Source organism: Macaca mulatta, chromosome X (genome assembly GCF_049350105.2).
Source record: "Macaca mulatta isolate MMU2019108-1 chromosome X, T2T-MMU8v2.0, whole genome shotgun sequence".
Classification (NCBI taxonomy): domain Eukaryota; kingdom Metazoa; phylum Chordata; class Mammalia; order Primates; family Cercopithecidae; genus Macaca; species Macaca mulatta.
In genome coordinates, this window is record NC_133426.1 from 19,299,697 (window position 1) to 19,319,895 (window position 20,199).

At 44.3% G+C, this 20,199-nt stretch overlaps 1 protein-coding gene across 17 annotated transcripts in view; it reads right to left on the bottom strand.

Moving 5' to 3' along the window:
* Positions 1-20,199, bottom strand: part of SH3KBP1 (SH3 domain containing kinase binding protein 1) — a 361,405-nt gene that overhangs the window by 37,828 nt on the left and 303,378 nt on the right. For all 17 annotated transcript variants that reach the window (XM_077989618.1, XM_015127045.3, XM_015127044.3 and 14 more), the window contains one exon: positions 946-1,031. In XM_077989618.1, the coding sequence (XP_077845744.1) occupies positions 946-1,031 (86 nt within the window). The remainder of the gene's footprint in view (positions 1-945; positions 1,032-20,199) is intronic.

Genomic DNA, 20,199 nt, shown 5'->3' on the forward strand with positions numbered 1-20,199 from the left:
TAGTTAGAAAGAATGAATAAGACCTACTATTTGATAGCACAATAGCATGCCTATAGTCAATAATTTAATTGTACATTTTAAAATAAAGTGTGTAATTGGATTGTTTGTAACTCAAAGGATAAATGCTTAAGCAGATGGGGAAAATGTGTTGAAATGAAATATTGCACATGGTTGCAAGTTTTTCTTAAAGCAGGTCATTTTCCTCTTCCCAAGAAATGTGATAGCCTGTTGCTAAACACTATGATTATTTTTATACATTTCTATCATTAAATGGCCTTTATGTCAAAAAATAAAATAAAATAATAAGAAAAAATTAGTCCCTGAATCTGGACTTCTTAAAAGGGTTGTCACCCAGGTCAGACCACCAGTGGCCTTAACAGCACAACCGGTGGCCTCACACCCACCCATGTACACCTCCAAAAGGACCTCTGACTTTTATTTACCCAGACATACTGCAGCTCCCTCCCATTTATCACATGGTGGTATCCTGACCTTGGTAAAACTCACTCATGTTCTGAACTAAATGGCAATTACCACACCAAAGCTCATTTGAAACTCAGTCAAAAGTGCGGTATCAACAACGAATCCTGCCATCTCACATTTGCATCCATTCACCTTTTTACACAAAATACACAAATCACTGGAAACTGTGAACTTAAGGGCTAATGCTCACTTTCACAGAAAGGCTTATTCATCATTTCTTTTCATGAGATTTTGCAAGGAATTTCTCCTAGGGAGGGGAAAGGTCCCAGACATCGTGTTTTAATGTGGAAAGCACCATCATTTCCTTTCTTTACAAAATTGTAACACCTAAAGCCAAGCGAGGGTGCCAGCCTGGCATTTCAATGGCTTTATTACTTCTCATCATGGTGGCTGAAGGCAAGCCAGGCCCTGAAGTTCTTTACTAACTCTGCAAACAGAAGCAAGAACACTGTCCTTACTCACCAATGTCATTGCTGCGGTCCGAGAGATCTTTGTCCAGGATGCCAGATAGCGAACTGCCCGCCAAGTCAATCTTTGGACCGTCACCCCTACATTAAAAACACAAGCCCAGACATTTAATCATTGGTGTGTGTCCTTGTCATTCTGTCAGTTTTCTTGCTGCACACATGTTAATGAGTGTGCTGTGTGTGGAGTGGGTGGCACTGTTGCCTGTGAGGGAGCCAGAGAACCAATGAGCTGTCTAGCCACATGGGATGGGGTGCGGACCAGCTGACAGGCTGGATGCGCCCCTCTCCAGCACGCGTTTTCAAAGATGGCTATTTTAATAATGACTGTTCGCCAATGTACCTCCAGTCACAAATCCTCCTGCTGGGTACACAGGGTGCAGTGTAGGGCCTGCTCCTGCCCAGTGGCCAAATAAACACTGGCTAATGATAACTGGGAGCTTTCCTTTTAAGGAACAAGGAATTTAGCCAATGCTGCTTGTCAAAGGTCAGCTACTTTTAACCTTGAGAAAAAGGTTTTCTGGCCTGGGGCTGTGGTATCAGCCAGGCTGTTGACAGGCACAAGGTGTCGAGTTGAGATCTGGCGGCCTGAATGCTGGCGCTGGGGCTCAGGCCTGTAACATTAGACGGCTCCTGGATGGGTGCCCCATGCTCATCAGGACACGAGTGACTTCCCTCTGTATCTGGGCTAGCAGCAGCTCTATGGGATGGGAACAGGCCTCCAAGATGATGAGAGAAACCCAGCCTTCTCATGCACAAACAGAAGGTTCCTCCAAATTACTCCACAAGACAGCTTTTTGTGCCCTTTTGGGGGGATGAGTCACAAACGAGTTTATCCAAGGGCTCTGAGAGCAGTAGGGAAAAGATTCTTGCCCATAAAATGAGAGAAGCTGAGCAGTTGTTCCCAGCAAAGTAACAGAAATAGTCCATCTCACAGCCCCGAAGGCCACCATGGCCTGAAGTTACACCTCACAATGAGTAGTACCAGATTTAGTCAACAAGCACTTGTCATGTGCCACTTGTGCTGGGGGTATTCAGAGGTAGTGCCTACTCGGGAAGAGCTCATGGTCTAAATGGGAGAGACAACCAGCCAGCCACAGGTCCACATGGCCTACGCTATAAGACGCAGATGTCACACTCCTATGAGAAGAAAGGAGTGGGTCATTGCAGAATATCTGTGAGGCAGAGGGTAGGGGTCACACAGAGGAGGTGTCGTTACACTTGAGCCTTGGAGGAAAAGGGAGAGGGGACATAATCCTAAGAGGTGTGATTGAGCGATGACCCCAGTGTGGGTGAGTGTGCCAGTGTGGCCAAGGTCCCCGGAACCAAAGCCTGAAGTCCTCAGAGAGAAGTGACAGGACAAAGGCTGGCAAGGTGGGTGACTGCTGGGCCCGATACTATGGGGCTTGTTTTGTCTGGGAGGCAATGAGGGGCCGAGGGACGGTTGTAGTAGGAGACCTGTATACCTGGAGGTCAGGGCAGGGCAGGGCAGGTGCTGTGGGTGAACTCCAAACCAGGGAGCTGACAAGACAGACTGCTGTGTTTTTCACTCAAAGAATGCGTGGTGAGCAGGGCACAGTGGCTCACATCTATAATCCCGACACTTTGGGAGGCAGAGATGGGAGCATCACTTGGGCCCAGGAGTTTGGGATCAGCCTGGGCAACATGGTGAAACCCCATCTCTACAAAAAACACAAAAATTAGCCGGGTGTGGTGGTGTGTGCCTGTGGTCTCAGCTACTTGGGAGGCTGAGGTGGGGAAGTTGAGGCTTCACTGAGCCGTGATTGTGCCACTGCACTCCAGCCTGGGTGACAGAGTGAGATCCTGTCTCAAAAAAGGGGGTGTTTGTGGGCGCATTTGGCACAACATGCATATTCTTGTGATGGTAGGAAAAGACCAATGGAAGGAGGTGAGTCCTCCTCAACTCCCAAGCAAACAACACTGCCTCTTAACTTCAAGCATCCTCCACCACAGGAGGGGCAGGTGTGTAAATACTAGGGACCAGGCCTGGACCTAATGGCTTGGCCTCCACTAAGAGAAAATACAGCTCCAAGACTGTCCTGGGAGTGTGCATTATGATGCTGGCTGGGCCCTTCCAAGCTAGGCTGAAATAGAAGTTCAGGTAGAGCATGAACTCCTGTACTTGGAAAGGAGAAGCAGCCTAGGCTTCAGAGAAGGACCTTTATTTCCTGCCTCACCCTAACTTCCTAAGGCTGTGGGCTCCCCTAGGTCAGGTTTCCATAGCAGACTCCCTCTCCATCCCCTGGCTACCCAAGCTTGGGTCCCACTAGGGCCATTGCCTCAGACTGATTCCGAGCCAACAGGAAGGGCAGGATGGAGGACATTTATTTCAAAACATTTCACAGTCAGGGCCCCAGCATCCACTAATTTGAAGGTAACCTGAATGAAATGTTTCAGAAATGCAGAATTACTAGCAGAAATGCATTTTCATTTTTAAGAGTCTTCCCGAGATATAAAGAAATACATTCCTGGGGACCCTTAAATATCATGATTTGGGATCCACAGAGCCCAGAAGGATTGGGCGCTGCCATCCTTCAAAATAACAGACTAAACACAAATTACACTCACAGCCAAACAGCGCTGTCCTTTTTGAAACACACCAAAGACCAAAACTTATAAGACCACATGTCTTACCCAGGAGAGAGACAGCACTTTGGCAGTGAGTCTAGTGAACTCTACTCGGCTTTTTTTTTTTTTTTTTTTTTTTTCCAGTCAAGAGGGAAAGATGGTTTGAGGTGATACCCTGTGAGCAGCTGGCATTAAGTCAGAGGGGCTGCTGGCAGAGAGATCAAGTTTTGCTCATGAGTTAATCACATGTATCTTGGAACAACTCAGCAGTTTCTGAACATGTGGCTTATTTGTGTATTATGGTAACTGTCAATCTGCGAGCTGCTGTTTCCCTCTGTGATTTGACAGCTGGAAGCTTCCAATCAAATGTGAGCCTGTCTCCAGAAACTTTAGAGGACCCTATTGTGCATTACTGTGCTTTATTACTTTACTGCCCTTATTTTCCTTTTATTGTCATTCTCAACTATTTTATTCTTTTATATATATATAGTACATATATATGTTATATATATAGTACATATATGTGTTATATATAGTATCTATATATGTTATATATATATGTTTTCTCTCTCTCTCTCTCTCTCTCTCTCTCTATATATATATATATATATATGTATAAAAGAATAAAATAGTTTTTTCTTTTTTTTAAGACATGGTCTCATTCTGTCGCCCAGGCTGGAATGCAGTGGCGTGATCTCGGCTCACAGCAACCTCCGCCTCCCAAATGGGTTTTATGCATCAGTGTGTTTTTCACAGTGTTATTTGTAATGAAGAAAAACTGAAAAGAACTGGAATCTTTCATAAATAGGAAAACACTTGAATAAACTATGATATTTGATGGACTTTTATATAGCCATCTGAACGATGTTTATAAATGGCTTATACTAACAAGAATGAGTGCCTATGTTGCAATGTTAAGGGACAAAGGCAGGTTAAAAACAACACACACAGCAGCACACATATACCCATGTGCCCTCCTGACATATTAGGAAGAATGATTTTAAGACTGGAAGAAAATTTACAGTGGTTATTCCTGGGTAGTCTGATGGGTGATTTCCACCACCCAGTTCAGCAGCTGGAACATGGCAGGGACTCAAAAAACATCTGTGGAACATTTGCCAGATTTTCTGAAATGAGAATGCATTATGTATTTGTATAATAAATGCACTTTTCCCTCAATACCTAAAGTTGTATGCTATTCAGTATGATCACATCTACGGAAAACTGGTGAAAAACAAACCAAATCATACATAGGAAAAAGATAAGAAAGAAATAGTCCAAAATGTTAATAGTAGTAATCTCTGGGATAAGATTATAGGCGAATTTTTCCTTCCTTTTAAAGTTTACTTTTATTTTATTTTCTTGAGATGGAGTCTCACTCTGTCACCCAGGCTGGAGTGCAGTGGCATAATCTCGGCTCACTGCAACCTCTGCCTCCTGGGTTTCGGCGATTCTCCTGTCTCAGTCTCCTAAGTAACTGGGATTACAGGCATGCGCCACCACATCAGGCTAATTTTTGTATTTTTAGTAGAGACGGGGTTTCACCATGTTGGCCAGGCTGGTCTTGAACCCCTGACCTCAAGTGATCCGGCCACCTTGGCCTCCCAAAGTGCTAGGATTACAGGCATGAGCCACCATGCCTGGCCTAAAGTTTACTTTTAATAGTAGCGACTAGAGGCTCATCTGATTCAGGCAGCTCATGTTCTCTCTCCTTTCTCTCCAATTGTATCATCAAGGTAAAAGCTGAGATTGCCTGGATCCTGCCTCACAAACTCTCCTTTAAGAATCACCCAGGCAGTAGTTACCCCATGAGGTCATCTCTCCTGGGAACTGGTTTGCGGGCCAGGGGTAGAGTTATGAACCCTAGACTTAAAAATTCAGGCCAGGTGTGCTACAATTAAATCTGCTCTTCATCACCTGTGTGACCTTGGCCGGGTTACTGAATCTCTCTGGAACTTGGGTGCTTCATCAACAAAATGACTGGTGGGCTAGCTTCAACAGGATCACCTCCGAGAGGCGTTCTATCTAGAGCTCTCGTTCCATAATTTCAACATAAGAGAAATGTTGGAGTCTGGGATGGGGGATTGGAGTGGATATGGTCCTGTGAGTTGTGGGCAAATTCTGGGACATTTCATCATCTCCTTTGCCTCCAAATCTTCATGTCTCTGGTCAATGTTGTGAATTCCTTTCCTTCCCACTTGACTTGAGCAAATGTAACTCACCCTTTTAGCACTCAGAGATCCACCTTTCTTCCTTGTGTTTCCTGCAACACACCTCTGTATTCCAACCCTTATCACAGCACTTCGTATTTATATATGTACCTAGTAATCTTCCCCACTTATTCTTCAGAATGGGATTTTGTCACTTTTTTTCCTCCTAGTACAATGCTTTATACATTTATGTATAACAAAAAGTTTTTGTTTAACTAAATGAATAAGCAAACATTGTGATTTTTCTGGGCCTTGTACACCTTAGGAAATAACCTGTGGATAAGTTATATTCTTGATATAGTATGGGTGGTTTATAAACAACATAAATTTATTTCTCACAGTTCTGGAGGCTGGGAAGTCCAAGGTCAAGGTGCCAGCAGATTTTGCCTGATGAGGACCCAGCTTCCTGATTCACAGAGGACACCGTCTCACTGTGCCCTCATGTGGTGGAAGGCAGAGGGGTTTCTTTTATAAAGGCATTAATCCCATTCATGAGAGCTTTGCCCCAATGACCTAATCACCTCTCAAAGGCCCCACCTCTTATTCTGTCACCTTGGGAGTGAGGATTTCCACAGGTGAATTTGTGGGAGGGTGAGGTATAAACATTCAGACCATAGACTTGAGTAATGTGTCAACACTTTTCAAACAAAAAACAAATTCTTGCAGATCCCCATGTATATGTCTGTTATGGACTAAATTGTGTCCTCTCAAAATTTATATGTTGAAGTTGGAACCCCTCAATATCTCAAGATGTGACTGTGTTTGGAGATGGGCCTTTAAAAGAGGTGACTAAGTTAAAATGAGGCTGTTAGAAGAGGCCTCAGAAGAAACGAACCCTGCCCATACCTTGATCTTACACTTCTAACCTCTACAACTGTGAGGAAATAAATTCTGTTGTTTAAGCCACTCAGACTAATACAACATCCCTGTTTGAGAAATCATAAGAAACAAAAAATAGCCGACGACAATGGCTATCAGTGGAAAACCGTTGCCACAAGGGCATTTTGTCTTTGCAACTGTTAAAATTATAAAGAATACCACACGAATGAAAAGCAAAGGTGCACATTACTTGTAGCTACTAGATGCTGTATCCCCAATTTTAGGAGCATTGTTCTAATGGCACTGGATCAAAGGAAAAAACTATTATGCTCTAAGTTGGCCAAGGTGGCTGCCCCTCAAGTGGCATTTAGTGTGACCTGGGGTGAATCCTTGTCAGGGAGGGGCTTCTGACTCAGGAGAGTGTTTTACATCTCTGGGATTTGCCTGCAGGCCCCACACAGATGGTCCGATAGCCTGAACCGCAAGGGACTATCCTGAAGAAATAGGAACGAATCATCCATGACCAACTCCTCCCCAGATTCTAAAGCACCGGCCACATGTTGATAGGAAGGGGAGTGGGATCCCTCCAGTCTCTCCAACTGAGCCCCGATCCCTCATGCCGAGCACCAGACACAGGCTTAAGTTGAAATGATCTTCGACACAGGGCCAGAAGCAAGCCTATTTTGAAAACACAATAGGTGAAGTTTAAAAAAGGTTCTGATCCTTCCAAGTATGGAAGCTGCAGCTGGTGTTTTGACAGTGTTCAGACTGTGGGTGTGCAAGCATTTTACAATGTCTATTTGTAAATGCCTTTCACTGTATTTATAGACTCTTAGAACAATGCTAATGAATTTCAGTTCTGAAAAATACCAAAATTTCTGAAATTCTGTGAAGCATGTGTCTGGAGCGGCTGACACCCAATGAGGATGCAGCCCCTCAACGGTCCTCGTTCTCCTCAGTCTGCCCAGCATGTGGGTACCATTTGGCAAAAGGGATGTTATTAAATTCAGAGAAAAAGGAAAAAACCCATCCTTTTGTAATTTGCAAGCTCCTGCAAGTGTTTCTGTCTACAGCTGTTGTGGGTTTCTATGCCTACAGCTGTTAACTAAAAGGAGAACATAAGAGAAGTCAGGAGATACCACCATATATCCAAAGGCATCAGAAGAAAGTTGCCCTTACTTGTTTCTGGTTTTTAAATCAAAGTAATGCAATATTCTTATATTTTACCTAGCAGTTTTCGTTATGGACACTTAGGACACATGACTTGGATAGGCAAGTACGGCTAAAAGTCTCCTTGTTTTACTCAAACAGGAACCTAAATCACAGAGAAGAGACCGACGAGCCCAAGCACCCCACCAGGTATAAGTAGAACCTATGATCCTATAGAAATAACAGCAGCTCACTTCCTTTGAGAATGAAAAAATAAAAAGAAAAAAGAAATAACAGCAGCAGCTACTGTTTACTGAATGCCTACCATGTGCCAGGCACTAGAATAAGCACTTAAAAAAAAAGAAAAGAAAGAAAGTCTCACTCTGTTGCCCAGGCTGGAGTGCAGTGGCATGATCACAGCTCACTGTAGCCTCGAATTCCTGGACTCGAGTGATCCTCCTGCCTCAGTCTCCTGTGTAGCTGGGACTACAGGTACATGCTACCATGTGTGGCTACTTTTTCTTTTTTTTTAATTTGGTAGAGATGGTGCTCTCACTATGTTGCCCAGACTGGTTTTAAACTCCTAGCCTCCAGCAGTCCTCCAGCCTCAGCCTCTCAAGTCACTGGGATTACAGGCATGCTTTAAGTACTCAATCCTCACAACCACCCCTTGAGGTACCTACTATGTGCAACCCCTTGAGTGAAGGGCTCATTGCCCCTACTGCCTGCTGGGAGTGCTATCAGCAGGCAGCTGCCAGTTGTCAGCTCTTCCAGGGACCATCTCAGCTGCAGAGAGGCTCCTCAGCCAAGGCACTCCCTCCCCTCCAGGGCAGCCCACACTCCATGGTATCAAAGTCTCAGCCATTTCAGCCCAACATGGGATGACTCAGATGGGCTGTTTTAGCTCTAAAAGTTCCCGTGGATTTGGCCAAGGCTTTTTGAGCCAGTATTGTATCATGACTTCTCCCTCCGCTCAATCCTGCTTCTTTTTTGCTTCACAGGTATTGAACCCCATATTGAACAGGTATATGAACATATCTTCATGCCAAAAGCTGGCTCAGGGTATGCCTTCTAGAGAACCCCACCTGTGACACCCTTGTTTTCATTATATAGATAAGGAAACTGGGGCTCAGTGAAATTAAGTCACTTGCTGATTAAGGGTCATAAAAGCAGTAAAGTGGCAGGGTCTAGAATTGGGCCTATTAAGTCCAACTCCAGAGCTCAAGCTTTTGACTCCTTCTCAAAGCTGCTTTAGTCAGCCTTCTGGTCTTCCAGACTGGGGATCTGGCCTTGGGGACAGTGAGTCATCAAGGATGCCAGGCAGCCTGTGTCACCCCGGCTCACTCACTGCCAGCTAAGTAAGTTAACTTTTGCCTCTCTCAGTTTAAAAGTACTAATAATAAACAAAAATCATGCACTCGACCTATCCAGAGGGGCCTGTTCTTCCCACTCAGACCCAAGATATAAGATGGGGCTCATGCACAGACGGGAATGTGGAAGATGCACCATGTGCATCTCTCGAGACCATGAACTCAGCCAGTGGCACAGCCCAATTTAGCCTGCATTGGGACAGTTAAGCCAAGACATGTGGTACGGACAAGGTGTTGAAGTGCACAGGAAGCCAAGGCAAGCAAACAAACAAACAAATAAATTAGCAGTAGCACTAACAGCAGCCACACACACACAAAAATACCAAAAAGAACCCATAAACCTTTTGGAGGTGAGCAAGGGTGAAGGGAGAAAGAGCAAATCTACCGATTCCTACTGAACCAAAGATTCCAAGTCCATATGGTGACTCTTTGACAGTCCCCACCCCACACCCCAGAAAGGAGGTGCAAGTGTTTGGGCTTCAACTGCCTACAAAATTTGACAAGGGGGAAAGAAAGCTGGGAAGAAAAGGAAAGGAAGAGAAACAGAAACACCCCATTGCCTGTGCTTAGGAAACCACTGAGGCACACCCCACACATCCTCTATTTGTCATCACTTTTCATTGCATTGGGAACGGATGATAACGGACGTCAAATGTGCAGATGCTAGAGAAACCACTCGAATTATCCTATCTTCTTTTTTTTTATGACAACTTTTTACTTTATTTTATTTCAATAGCTTTTGGGGTACACGTGATTTTTGGTTACATGGATGTACAGCAGTGAAGTCTGAGATTTTAGAGCACCTGTCACCTGAGAACCTATCTTCTTTCTTTCTCCAACTCTGCAACCTTGCTTAGTACTCCCTCCTAGTGTAAAACTACTGTGTCTCATTGTTTATCTCTGTGGCCCTGTCCAGTCAGGTAAGCCTGAGGATGCAAGGCCAATGCAATTGAGCACTCCCTTCCTGCTCTCCTGGCTGCCTACTCATAACATCTCAGACTTCAGCTCTGATTGTTAAAGGTGGGTAGAGAGTACCCAGCTGAAGCACCCATTTTATTACAGACAAAGGTCCTGTGCTCTGAGAGTGGGCAGTGATATACCCAAGGCCACCTAGTTGATTGGTGGCAGAGCTGGAACCAGATGGAAAGTTCCTCATGCCAAGCCAGTCCAATCTTTACCTACCACATTTGGGATGGCAATAATGTAAGTAAGCATCCGTGTGCATAGGTTTTATGCTCCAAGAGATGTTTTTCTCTCAAATCAACAATGACAAGAGGGCCCCACCCATCTGTGAAGACGGCGGATGCAAAGCCAGTCCTTCAGAAGCATTCTGCCCCAGGAGGGATGTTACTGCCCATGGAACTTGGATCCTTCCATCAGGAAAGGACAAAATGGGAGTATCAGTAACCCCAGTTTTCCTTTGCTCCTCAGATGGAGGGCAGGAGGAGCCTCCCTCCCTTTCCCAGAAATCCAGATCCAAAGGTCCTGCTGTTACCTGCTATGAGTCCCCACATACGCACCTGGTAGCCACAAATGTCCCAGGAATCACAGGAACTTTTGGACTGAAAAAGTGGTACCATTTAAATGTGGGACAAGCAGAGGGAGGCCAGGGGCACAAGAAGCAGAAACCAGAGTGGTTTTCCTGGCAGCTATCCCTTTGCGTTGTGCGTCCTTGTCTGGATGAGAACAAACAAGCTTGGCTATTTATAGATGGTGAAGACACGCTGGGAGGTGATGGGAAAGTGCTCACTCAATTCCCCTCCAAATTTCTGTTCCTTGTGCAGACTCTGCAAATATATTTGGAAGCGGGCCTCTCTCCAGAGCCCATCCAGGGCCCGACAAGCCCTGCAATCCACTATGGCACAAGGATGATGACATCCACAGACGTCACCTGCAAACCCACAGCTTGACATCTCAAAGGGGCGCAAGGGGCTTTAAAGATGCTGAGCCCCCATCTTCAGCAGTGTCTGGAGGAGGAAGAATTCATCACGGTGTGATTGTGAGAAAAGTCTGCAGGGTGCCATGTGGAAGAACAGTACTACTCAAAGACATAGCCCATGAAAAACACATTATAGAAACCAATTAGTACAATGCATGCATGAGGTGTTAACATTTCCTACTGTTTCACTGCCTGATTCTGGTCATCAGTGGCAGGAAAATCAATGTGACTCAGTCTGGGTCGAGGCTAAATCCCGTCACTATGGTTGGTTCACTTTATGTGTGGGTGGAAGGAAAGAGAGTGAGAGAAGATAATATGTACAAATGGAATGAGGTCAGCAAATCATGCAGATGTCCCTAAAGTATGACAAGGTGCTTTCCCCCACGCCTGTGACCTGCGGGACTACCTTCTATCAGTTGCTAGCCTTCCCTGGGTCCTGGCTCTTGCTGCAGCTGGGGGAGGCCACTCATCCTTTCACCCTGAGGATGTCCACTTTTCCACCCCCTTGGGGCTCCAGAGTCTGACGCAGGAACCCCTCTCCCATGGAGGTCACAGATTTGCTGAGTGCCTCTCAAGTTGCCAGGCAACGAGCTAGGCCCCTGAGGTGGAGCAGTTTGTTTAAACTCTCCACATCTGAGCAAAGTAGGCCTTGTGGTATCATTTTGCAGGGGAGGGAACTGAGTGAGACTCAAGGAGGTGAGCACCTTGCCCAAAGTCACAGGGTATCTAAGAAGAGGGGTGGGGTTTCAACCCCAGTGTGCCTGGCCCCAAAGCCCAAGCAAGCAGTGGGTGGGCCTGGTTACCATAGTTAACTACTACCTAGAAGAGGACCTGGGCAAAGGTAGGCACTTAACGAGTATTTGAAACAAATGAATCACACACACACACACACACACAAATTTTCTTTCCTTCCTGAATCTATATCTAGCACCCATTCTCCCCCTTTTTTCCATAGCCAATTTCTCACAAGACAAATGTACCCACTCTTGGCCGCCTGCCCATTCTCTCTTCAACTCACCCCAAATCTGTCTCCTGCCCACAACTGTTCCACGGAAATTGCTCGACTGGGATCACCAAGGGCCAACTAATGAGCAAAGCCTAGCTGTCCCTGGCTCTCGAGATGGCAGCAGTTCTCACAATGTGGTCCCCTGACCAGTAGCAGCAGCAGCAGCACTGGGAACTTGGGAGAAATGCAAATTCTCAGGCCTTAATTCAGACCTACTGAATTACAAACCTGGGGTGCCAGCAATCTGTGTTTCAACAAGTACCCCAAACACCCGTGATTCGGATACACGCCCAGGTGTGAGCACCGCTGATCAGTAGTTGCTCCACACTTCCTCCTTCTAGCTTCCATGACATCACACTCCTCCTACCCTTTTGGATGGCTCCTAGACCTTTCTCCACCCTATACACAGTGATTTTCCCTCTTGCTGTCTCTACTCTTTCCTTCTCCTCTTCTCCATAATCTCCTGAAGTGGTCATATCTATTCCATGCTTGTAACTACCATCTATAAGTCAATGACATCCACCTCTGAATTGCTTTTTTTTTTCTTTTTAATTATTTAGAGACGGGGTTTCGCTCTGTCACCCAGGATGGATGGTGTGTAGTGGTGCGATCATTGCTCACTACAGCCTTGAACTCCTAGGCTCAAGTGATCCTCCCACCTCAACCTCTCAAGTAGCTGGGACTACAGACATGCACCACCATGCATGGCTAAGTTTTAAAACTTTGTAGATATCTCTGTGTTGCCTAGGCTAGTCTAGAACTCCTGGCCTTAAGTGATCCTCCTGCCTCTGCCTCTCATAGCACCACGATTACACATGTGAGCCACTGCACCAAGCCGACCTCTGTAATTTCTAGCCAGGACCTCCCTCCTGAATTCTCCAAAGATACATCTTCATCCTGATTTGTATTAAAGGAGGGAAACACACAAAAATCACACAAGGAATCACTAGAAATCTTTAGAAAGAAATTCACAACAACTGAGTAATCCCAATTCAAAATGATCCAAGTATACAGTTTATCTGCTGACTTAGGGAACATTGCATGCACTCACTAGCTTTCTCTTCCTCTTTTTTGATTAATGGATTGATTAGTTTATGCCTAATAAAAGCAAAGAGGTCTTTTCTAATGCTTTCTTTTGGTGGGCATGGGAGTTGGACACCTCACTGAGTGATCAGTACCTGGAAGCTTATTTCCTGGTACATCATAACCCCAAGGTCTTAAGCCAACATGCCTTGGTAAATTTAAAGAAAAAGTTAACTTCCATGCTCTTAAGTTGGTCCCAAGAGAGACATCTGCCCTACCCTATGCACTTAGTTGATGTTTGGCATATAAATGTTTACTTAATCTTTGCCTCAAGCTAAAATGCCTCAGAACTCATAAGTCATTTAACTCCCAGTGTTTCTCTGAAATCCAGTGCTCCAGCATCACTGCAGGTTAAAAAAAAAAGAGCTTCCACTGCATGCTGCCCCTCCCCTTATCCTATGTTCCAATTCTCTCGGTATAGCCTCCAGCCCTTCACAAGAAGGCTACATGGTATGTTTAACATTTAAAGCAATAGGTCATCTCCAAGTGGCACAGGTCTGGAAAGTCACTGGTCCTCCTACCCACATCCTGGGGTCCACCACCCAACTGCCTATCTTTGAGAGCAGTTCCTGGGCACATGTTTCCACATGTAAAGTCAATGGACAGTGAGCTCTGGGATGTCTGATTCATAGTAACCAACTCCCCCATATCTGGAACCTTCTCATTGAATGGTCTGCTTCCACCCTGACATTCTCAGCCACCAGCCAAAGCAAAATCTGTTAACTCTGCTCTGCCCGACAGAGGATGGAGCCAGCAGGCTCACACCACCTGCTACCACACTGTCAAACCCTTCTTGTCACTATCATCAACTCCCAGAACACACCGGCACCCATGGGAGGACACTGGCTTGTAGAACATTGGCCTCCCTGATTCCAGCTCTTGCCATCTTCCTGAGCCTATGGTGACCACGTGGGTGATCCATCCCCAACTCCGGCCCCTCCTTCCTTGGTATCTTCAGTTCTATGACCTTCATTCATTCATCTTCAGTCACCCACATTTGTGGCCACAACCATTGCAAATATTTTCATCTTCCAAACAAACCCACCTCCAAGGTTGTAAGCACTGACCTCCCCTTTCTGATTACCATCTCCTGTGCTTCCTTCCAGCCATCGACTTTACCTTGCTCCCACTCCATCCTTGCCGGCCTCACTTCCTTTCCTTCATCCCAGACCTTCTCCCCACATCTCTAACTCAAGGCTCCCTGACACCTGCCCCTGGCCACTCAGAGAGCATATGCTACAGCGGAAGAAAGGCAAAGCTCCCCAACTCAGAGTGAAGGTCCTGCTCTAGCCTCTCTATTCTTTGAGAAGAAAATTACCAATCCTTATGCCTTGGGATGTCTGAGTTCGGGAGGATTAACAAGCCCGCTTTGGACTAGTCAGGCTGCTTCTATCTCTTTCCCTATCAGATTTATTTCCTTTTGAGGGTACACACCTGCCCTGCCCCTCACGTTTCTTGCTTACTGCCTTCCACTGCTTGCAATTACTAGAGCTAAGGGCAGCCTGCCTCTCTCCAGCATTTCCTTGGGTTTTTTTCTTCTTTTGGATTCTTCTCCCAAGTTTCAGGAACTCTTCTCACAGAGGAACTCATTTTTATTCAATTGCTAATACACCTTATTATTACTATTATTATTATTGAGACACAGTTTCACTCTTGTTGCCCACGCTGGAGAGCAATGGTGCAATCTTGGCTCACTGCAACCTCTGCCTCCCAGGTTCAAGCAATTCTCCCGCCTCAGCCTCCTTGGTAGCTGGGACTACAGGCACCCACCACCACGCCTGGCTAATTTTTTGTATTTTTAGTAGAGACAGGGTTTCACCATGTTGGCCAGGCTGGTCTTGAACTCCTGACCTCAGGTGACCCACTTGCCTCGGCCTGCCAAAGTGCTGGGATTACAGGCATGAGCCAGCGTGCCCAGCCCACCATTGAATTTTTAAATCAATGCTGGTATTACATTTTTGAAAGTCTTTTCTTCCTGTTGAAATTCCATATGAACTTACTTTCTAGAAGTGGGGAGAACATTCTTACTAAAGGTCAAGTATGTTACTATCTGAGGAAGAGAGCGATCACTGTAAGAGCCTTCATGTGCATTTCCACTTGCTCAGACTGGACACAGACTGCTTACTGATGTCATTCTGGTTTTCCTAGATATAATTCCTAAAAACTGTGAACTGGAACACCTGGGTCTGACCAGGACTTATATAATTAATTAATTATAATATTAATAACATAATTATTAATATTGTGCTAATAGTAATAATATATGAATATATCATTTATGTATACTTATAAATATATAAATATACTATTTATTAACACATATTTATATATTTGTTAACATATATTTATATATTAATGGTATATATTCGTATATTTCTAAATATATATTGCTAATATATAAATATATATTTATAAATATATAGTTAATATATATTAATGATATATTTCTAAATATATACATTTATATTAACAATATATAAAAATATATTTATAACATATATAATATATAACAATATATAATATATGAATATATGAATATATATTTGTAATATGTAGCTTTTATATATTTAGAAATGTATAAATATATATTAATGTCCAACATTAATATATATCAATTGCATATATAATATACAATGTCCAACTGATTTTGTTACTATACTAATATACATTTATAAATTACATTATATATTATATATAAATATTTATATTTATTTATATATTGACATATATATTTATAAATATATGTATATAAATATACAAAATATATACATATACAAATATATGTATATACATATGTACATATATACAAATATATGTACATATGTATATACATATATTAAATATATATTTATATTTATAAATATGTATTTGTAAATATATACATTTATATTTATAAATATAAATATGTATTTGTAAATATATACATTTATATTTATAAATATAAATATGTATTTGTAAATATAAATACATATATATATATATATGGAGGAAAGGTCTCACTCTGTTGCCCAGGCTGGAGTGCAGTGGCACCATCACAGCTCACTGTAGACTCAACCTCCTGGGTTCAAGCAATCCTCCCACTTTAGCATCCTGAGTAGCTGGGACTATAGATGTGTACTACCATGCCTACATAATTTTTAAAAATTTTTTTGTAGAGATGTGGTCTTATTATATTGCCCAGGTTGGTCTCGAGCTCCTGGCCTCAAGTCATCCTTCCACCTTGGTCTTCTAAAGTGCTGGGATTACAGACAGGAGACACTGCGCCCGGCTCTGTAATACATTTTTTGTTAAGTGAATATATCTAAAAGTGATGATGCTTTTCCTAAACTTATACACAGTATTCCTTTTTTCTGAAAGATGCTAGCTCCTGTTTAAAGAGAAAGAAATTACTCTCCTCTGAAAGCTGCACTTGGCAGCAAGATTTCTGGCTGGTTAGAAGCAGCGTGAGCCCGGACGCTGCAGCTGCAGTGGCAATGCCTAGCTCCCAACGAGTGCTGCTTACAGTGACTACATGTCCATGCATTCAATCGTCCATCTAGCCATCCATTCACCTGGTCAGGTAAATGTTGGTGAAGATCTGGGTTCACACAGAACACAATACCCTTTCTCCAGAGGACCACTGACACAAAACTATTTGAATTAACATTCATACCTCCACTAATTTGGCAGAACAAAACAAGTTCATAAACCAATATACAGGTTGGTTGTTCAATGTAATTGCTTAGCAAAAAAACATAAAGTGCATTAAGTATCAAGGAACAATAAGCCTTTCTCTGATTTTTAAAAGTGTTTTTGTGTGGCAATCCACGGCATAATAGGTTACTTAGAATGTAAGATACACATACTAAAGAGCTTGTACAGAGGCTGGGAAGGACGACAGGAGAGGCAAAATTGAACAAAATATAAGTACTGGCACCTCCCCCTCTTTTAAGGAACCATGGCATTCAACAAGTGTTTGTTAAATGAGCCACTACCATATGCTCGACACCGTAAGGCATGTGGAGATGACAAAACACACTCTTGATCTGCTTTAAATCTGGTGAAGAAGTCCGGGGGTGTTTGCATCCCAAGTAGCACAGCATGGGGCCCAGCACTAGGCTAAACACGGGTGGCAGGCATTTGGAGGAGAGAGCAATCATGAGATCTAAGGGAAGGCTTCCAGAGGAGGGCATGCTAACAGGGGCTCTCAAATCTGAAGCATGAGCAGGCGCTTGAGAGGCAGCCAGGCAAGGAGGGGCGAGCACCGTCAACAACTTGGAAGAATCTAGAGCAATGGCTGTCACGGTGTGGATTCCATCACCACCACCACCACCACCAGCAGCAGCTTTTAAAAATGTAAATTCTCAGACCCACCCGAGACCTACTGAGTCAGCAACTGTGGGAATAGCACCCAGTGATCTGTTTTGAACAAGTTCTCCAGGTGATTCGGAGGCATGCTTGAGTTTGAGAACCACTGAGTAAGAGCAGGCACTGCCCTCCCTTAAACTGGCTAAGCAGGAATCTCAGGGCTTTCCTCCCCTACACCCTCCTGCAAACCAGTGTGTAGGGAGCTAGGCAGTCATAGGGTATATGGAGGGCTGGGGGCTGACCACCCTCTCCCAGGCTGCTCAGATGGTACGCACTGTTAAGAACAACTACCTCTTCCACTGGCTTCACAAACCTCTCTCATGCATCTCCCTTCATGTCCTGGACTTCTAACTAACCACTGGATACTGGGAGACCCAGAGGCAGAAAAGAGATAAGCAGAGGAAGGAGGCAAATGGGATCTCTGTGAGCCCAGAAGTTTGGTGGTGATGACACGTTTCCCCCCAGGCTTGCAAAGCCTGTACCTATCCTATAACCAGAGAGTTGCAAGAAGCTCTAGAAGGCAAAGCAGCAGTTGGAATTCCACTTCTCTTCAATCAGATTGTTAGAAAGAGCAGCAGGAATATCTTGGAAATTGTTATTGAGCTAACGGAAATGTTTGTAGCCCCTGGGAGACTAATAGGATTTGCCAGGGCATGGCTTCAGGCTCTCCTTTGCGATGTGCAACCTTTGCTGCTCCACATCTTCCCCATTTGTATAGCTCATATTCTTTTTGGAAGCACTTTGGTTTACATAAGCTTTTTCTTCTGATATACTAGTTTCTGGGCTGAGCACACCACTGAAATGGTCCTTGCTAAGGTCATCAAGACTGTCAAGTGGCCCCAATATGCGCGTGTGCAAAGAACCTTCTATTGTCAGTTCATAGGAGAGGGTGGAGCATGGAGAGTCCTCACCAACTCAACAGGGGGTGTCACACGGAGGCAGTTGTTGGATTGGACCTTGGGAGATGCCTGTAGAATGACACAGGTGAACCAGCTGCTACTCAAATAGGCTCACACGCACCTGAGATGACCACAGCTCTGTATCGACTGGGCAGCCAGCCTCCCACACACCCACGTTGTGACCTGCCTCTATATTTGAGCCTGGGAGTTGTGTTTTTGTTGTTGTCATTGTTATGAAAAGCAAATGAGCCATACTACAATACAGATGAATGTTGAAGACATCATGCTAAGTGAAATAAGCCAGTCATAAAAGGATGAATCCGCCGGGCACAGTGGCTCACACCTGTAATCCCAGCACTTTGGGAGGCCCAAGGTGGGCGAATCACCTGAGGTCGGGAGTTTGAGACTAGCCTGACCAACATGGAGAAACCTGGTCTCTACTAAAAATACAAAATTAGCCAGGCACGGTGGTGCATGCCTGTAGTCCCAGCTACTTGGGAGGCTGGGGCAGGTGAATCCCTTGAACCCGGGAGGCGGAGGTTGCGGTGAGCTGAGATCGCGCTATTGCACTCCAGCCTGGGCAACGAGAGTGAAACTCTGCGTCAAAAAAAATAAAAAATAAAAAAAGAAGATGAATCCTGTATGATTCCACTTACTGAGGTACCTGGAGTAGTCAAATCCATAGAGACAGAAAGTAGAATGGTGGCTGCCAGGGGCTGGGAGAGGAGGTAAATGAGGAGTCACTGTTTAAAGGGTACAGAATTTCAGATTTACAAGATGAAAAGAGTTCTGGAAATGGTTGTACAACAATGTGAACATACTTAATGCCACTGAACAGTGCACTTAAAATGGTTAGGATGATAATTTTTACAATGCGTGTATTTTACCACTAATTAAAATTTGTCTTTAAAAAAAGTAAATGAGCTATTTTTGTCTTACTGCAGTGTGCCTAATTCAATAGGCAATAATCAAAATAACAATGAAAATAATGTTGATTTCCATACTTGGGAATTATTTAGGTGCATTCCATTATCATCCTCTATTTACAGATGAAAAAAGTGAGGTGAGAGGATAGTATAGCCAAGCTCCTACTTCTCCCATGAATGAGGTGGGCTGAGATTCCAGCCCAGAGGCCTGTCTGACTCCAATGCAAGAGCTGTGAAGCCCATGCGACTTTCACCATGCCAACTTAGCTCATAAGAACAAAAATTCAGTGACTGTGTTGACATGCACACCTAAAGACCTCTGGGTCACTGGCCTGCCCTGGTGTGTTACACCAACACATGTAATACACATATATTTTAATATTATGGTAGAAAGTTCTGGCAATGAACTTATGGAGAGAATTCAACAGTTCCTTGCTCTGTGGTAGGTATCTCAGGTCTGGAACACACAATGTCCAACTCTGATTTCACGGAACACATGCATCCAGCCCGCTGGCGAATGAATTTTCATTCTGTCAAGCACATCTCGGAACACATGCCTGCATAAAGCACGTCCCCAGCCTTTGAGGGTCTTAGAGCTAGAGACATTCCCGGATCTGGGTTCCACAATAGGCTGTACAGTGAAGAGCACAGGGAGCCTGGGCTATGGAAAGAAGCCCTGCAGACCAGTGAGGGTCAGGGGTCGTAGCCACACATGAGATGTACATACTTGAGGCCAGCACAACATCCAGGGAGAAAAAGAGGGACACGCCACCTGCATTTCCAGGCTGAAGGGCAGTTGGCCTTGCTTCTAATGAGGCCCAGGAAAAACCCCTATGTGTCAGCAGGGCCTAAATGCTGGGTACCCAGTTCTCATCTGCTAATCCTGAAACCCACACGGCACCCCTCAACCTCACA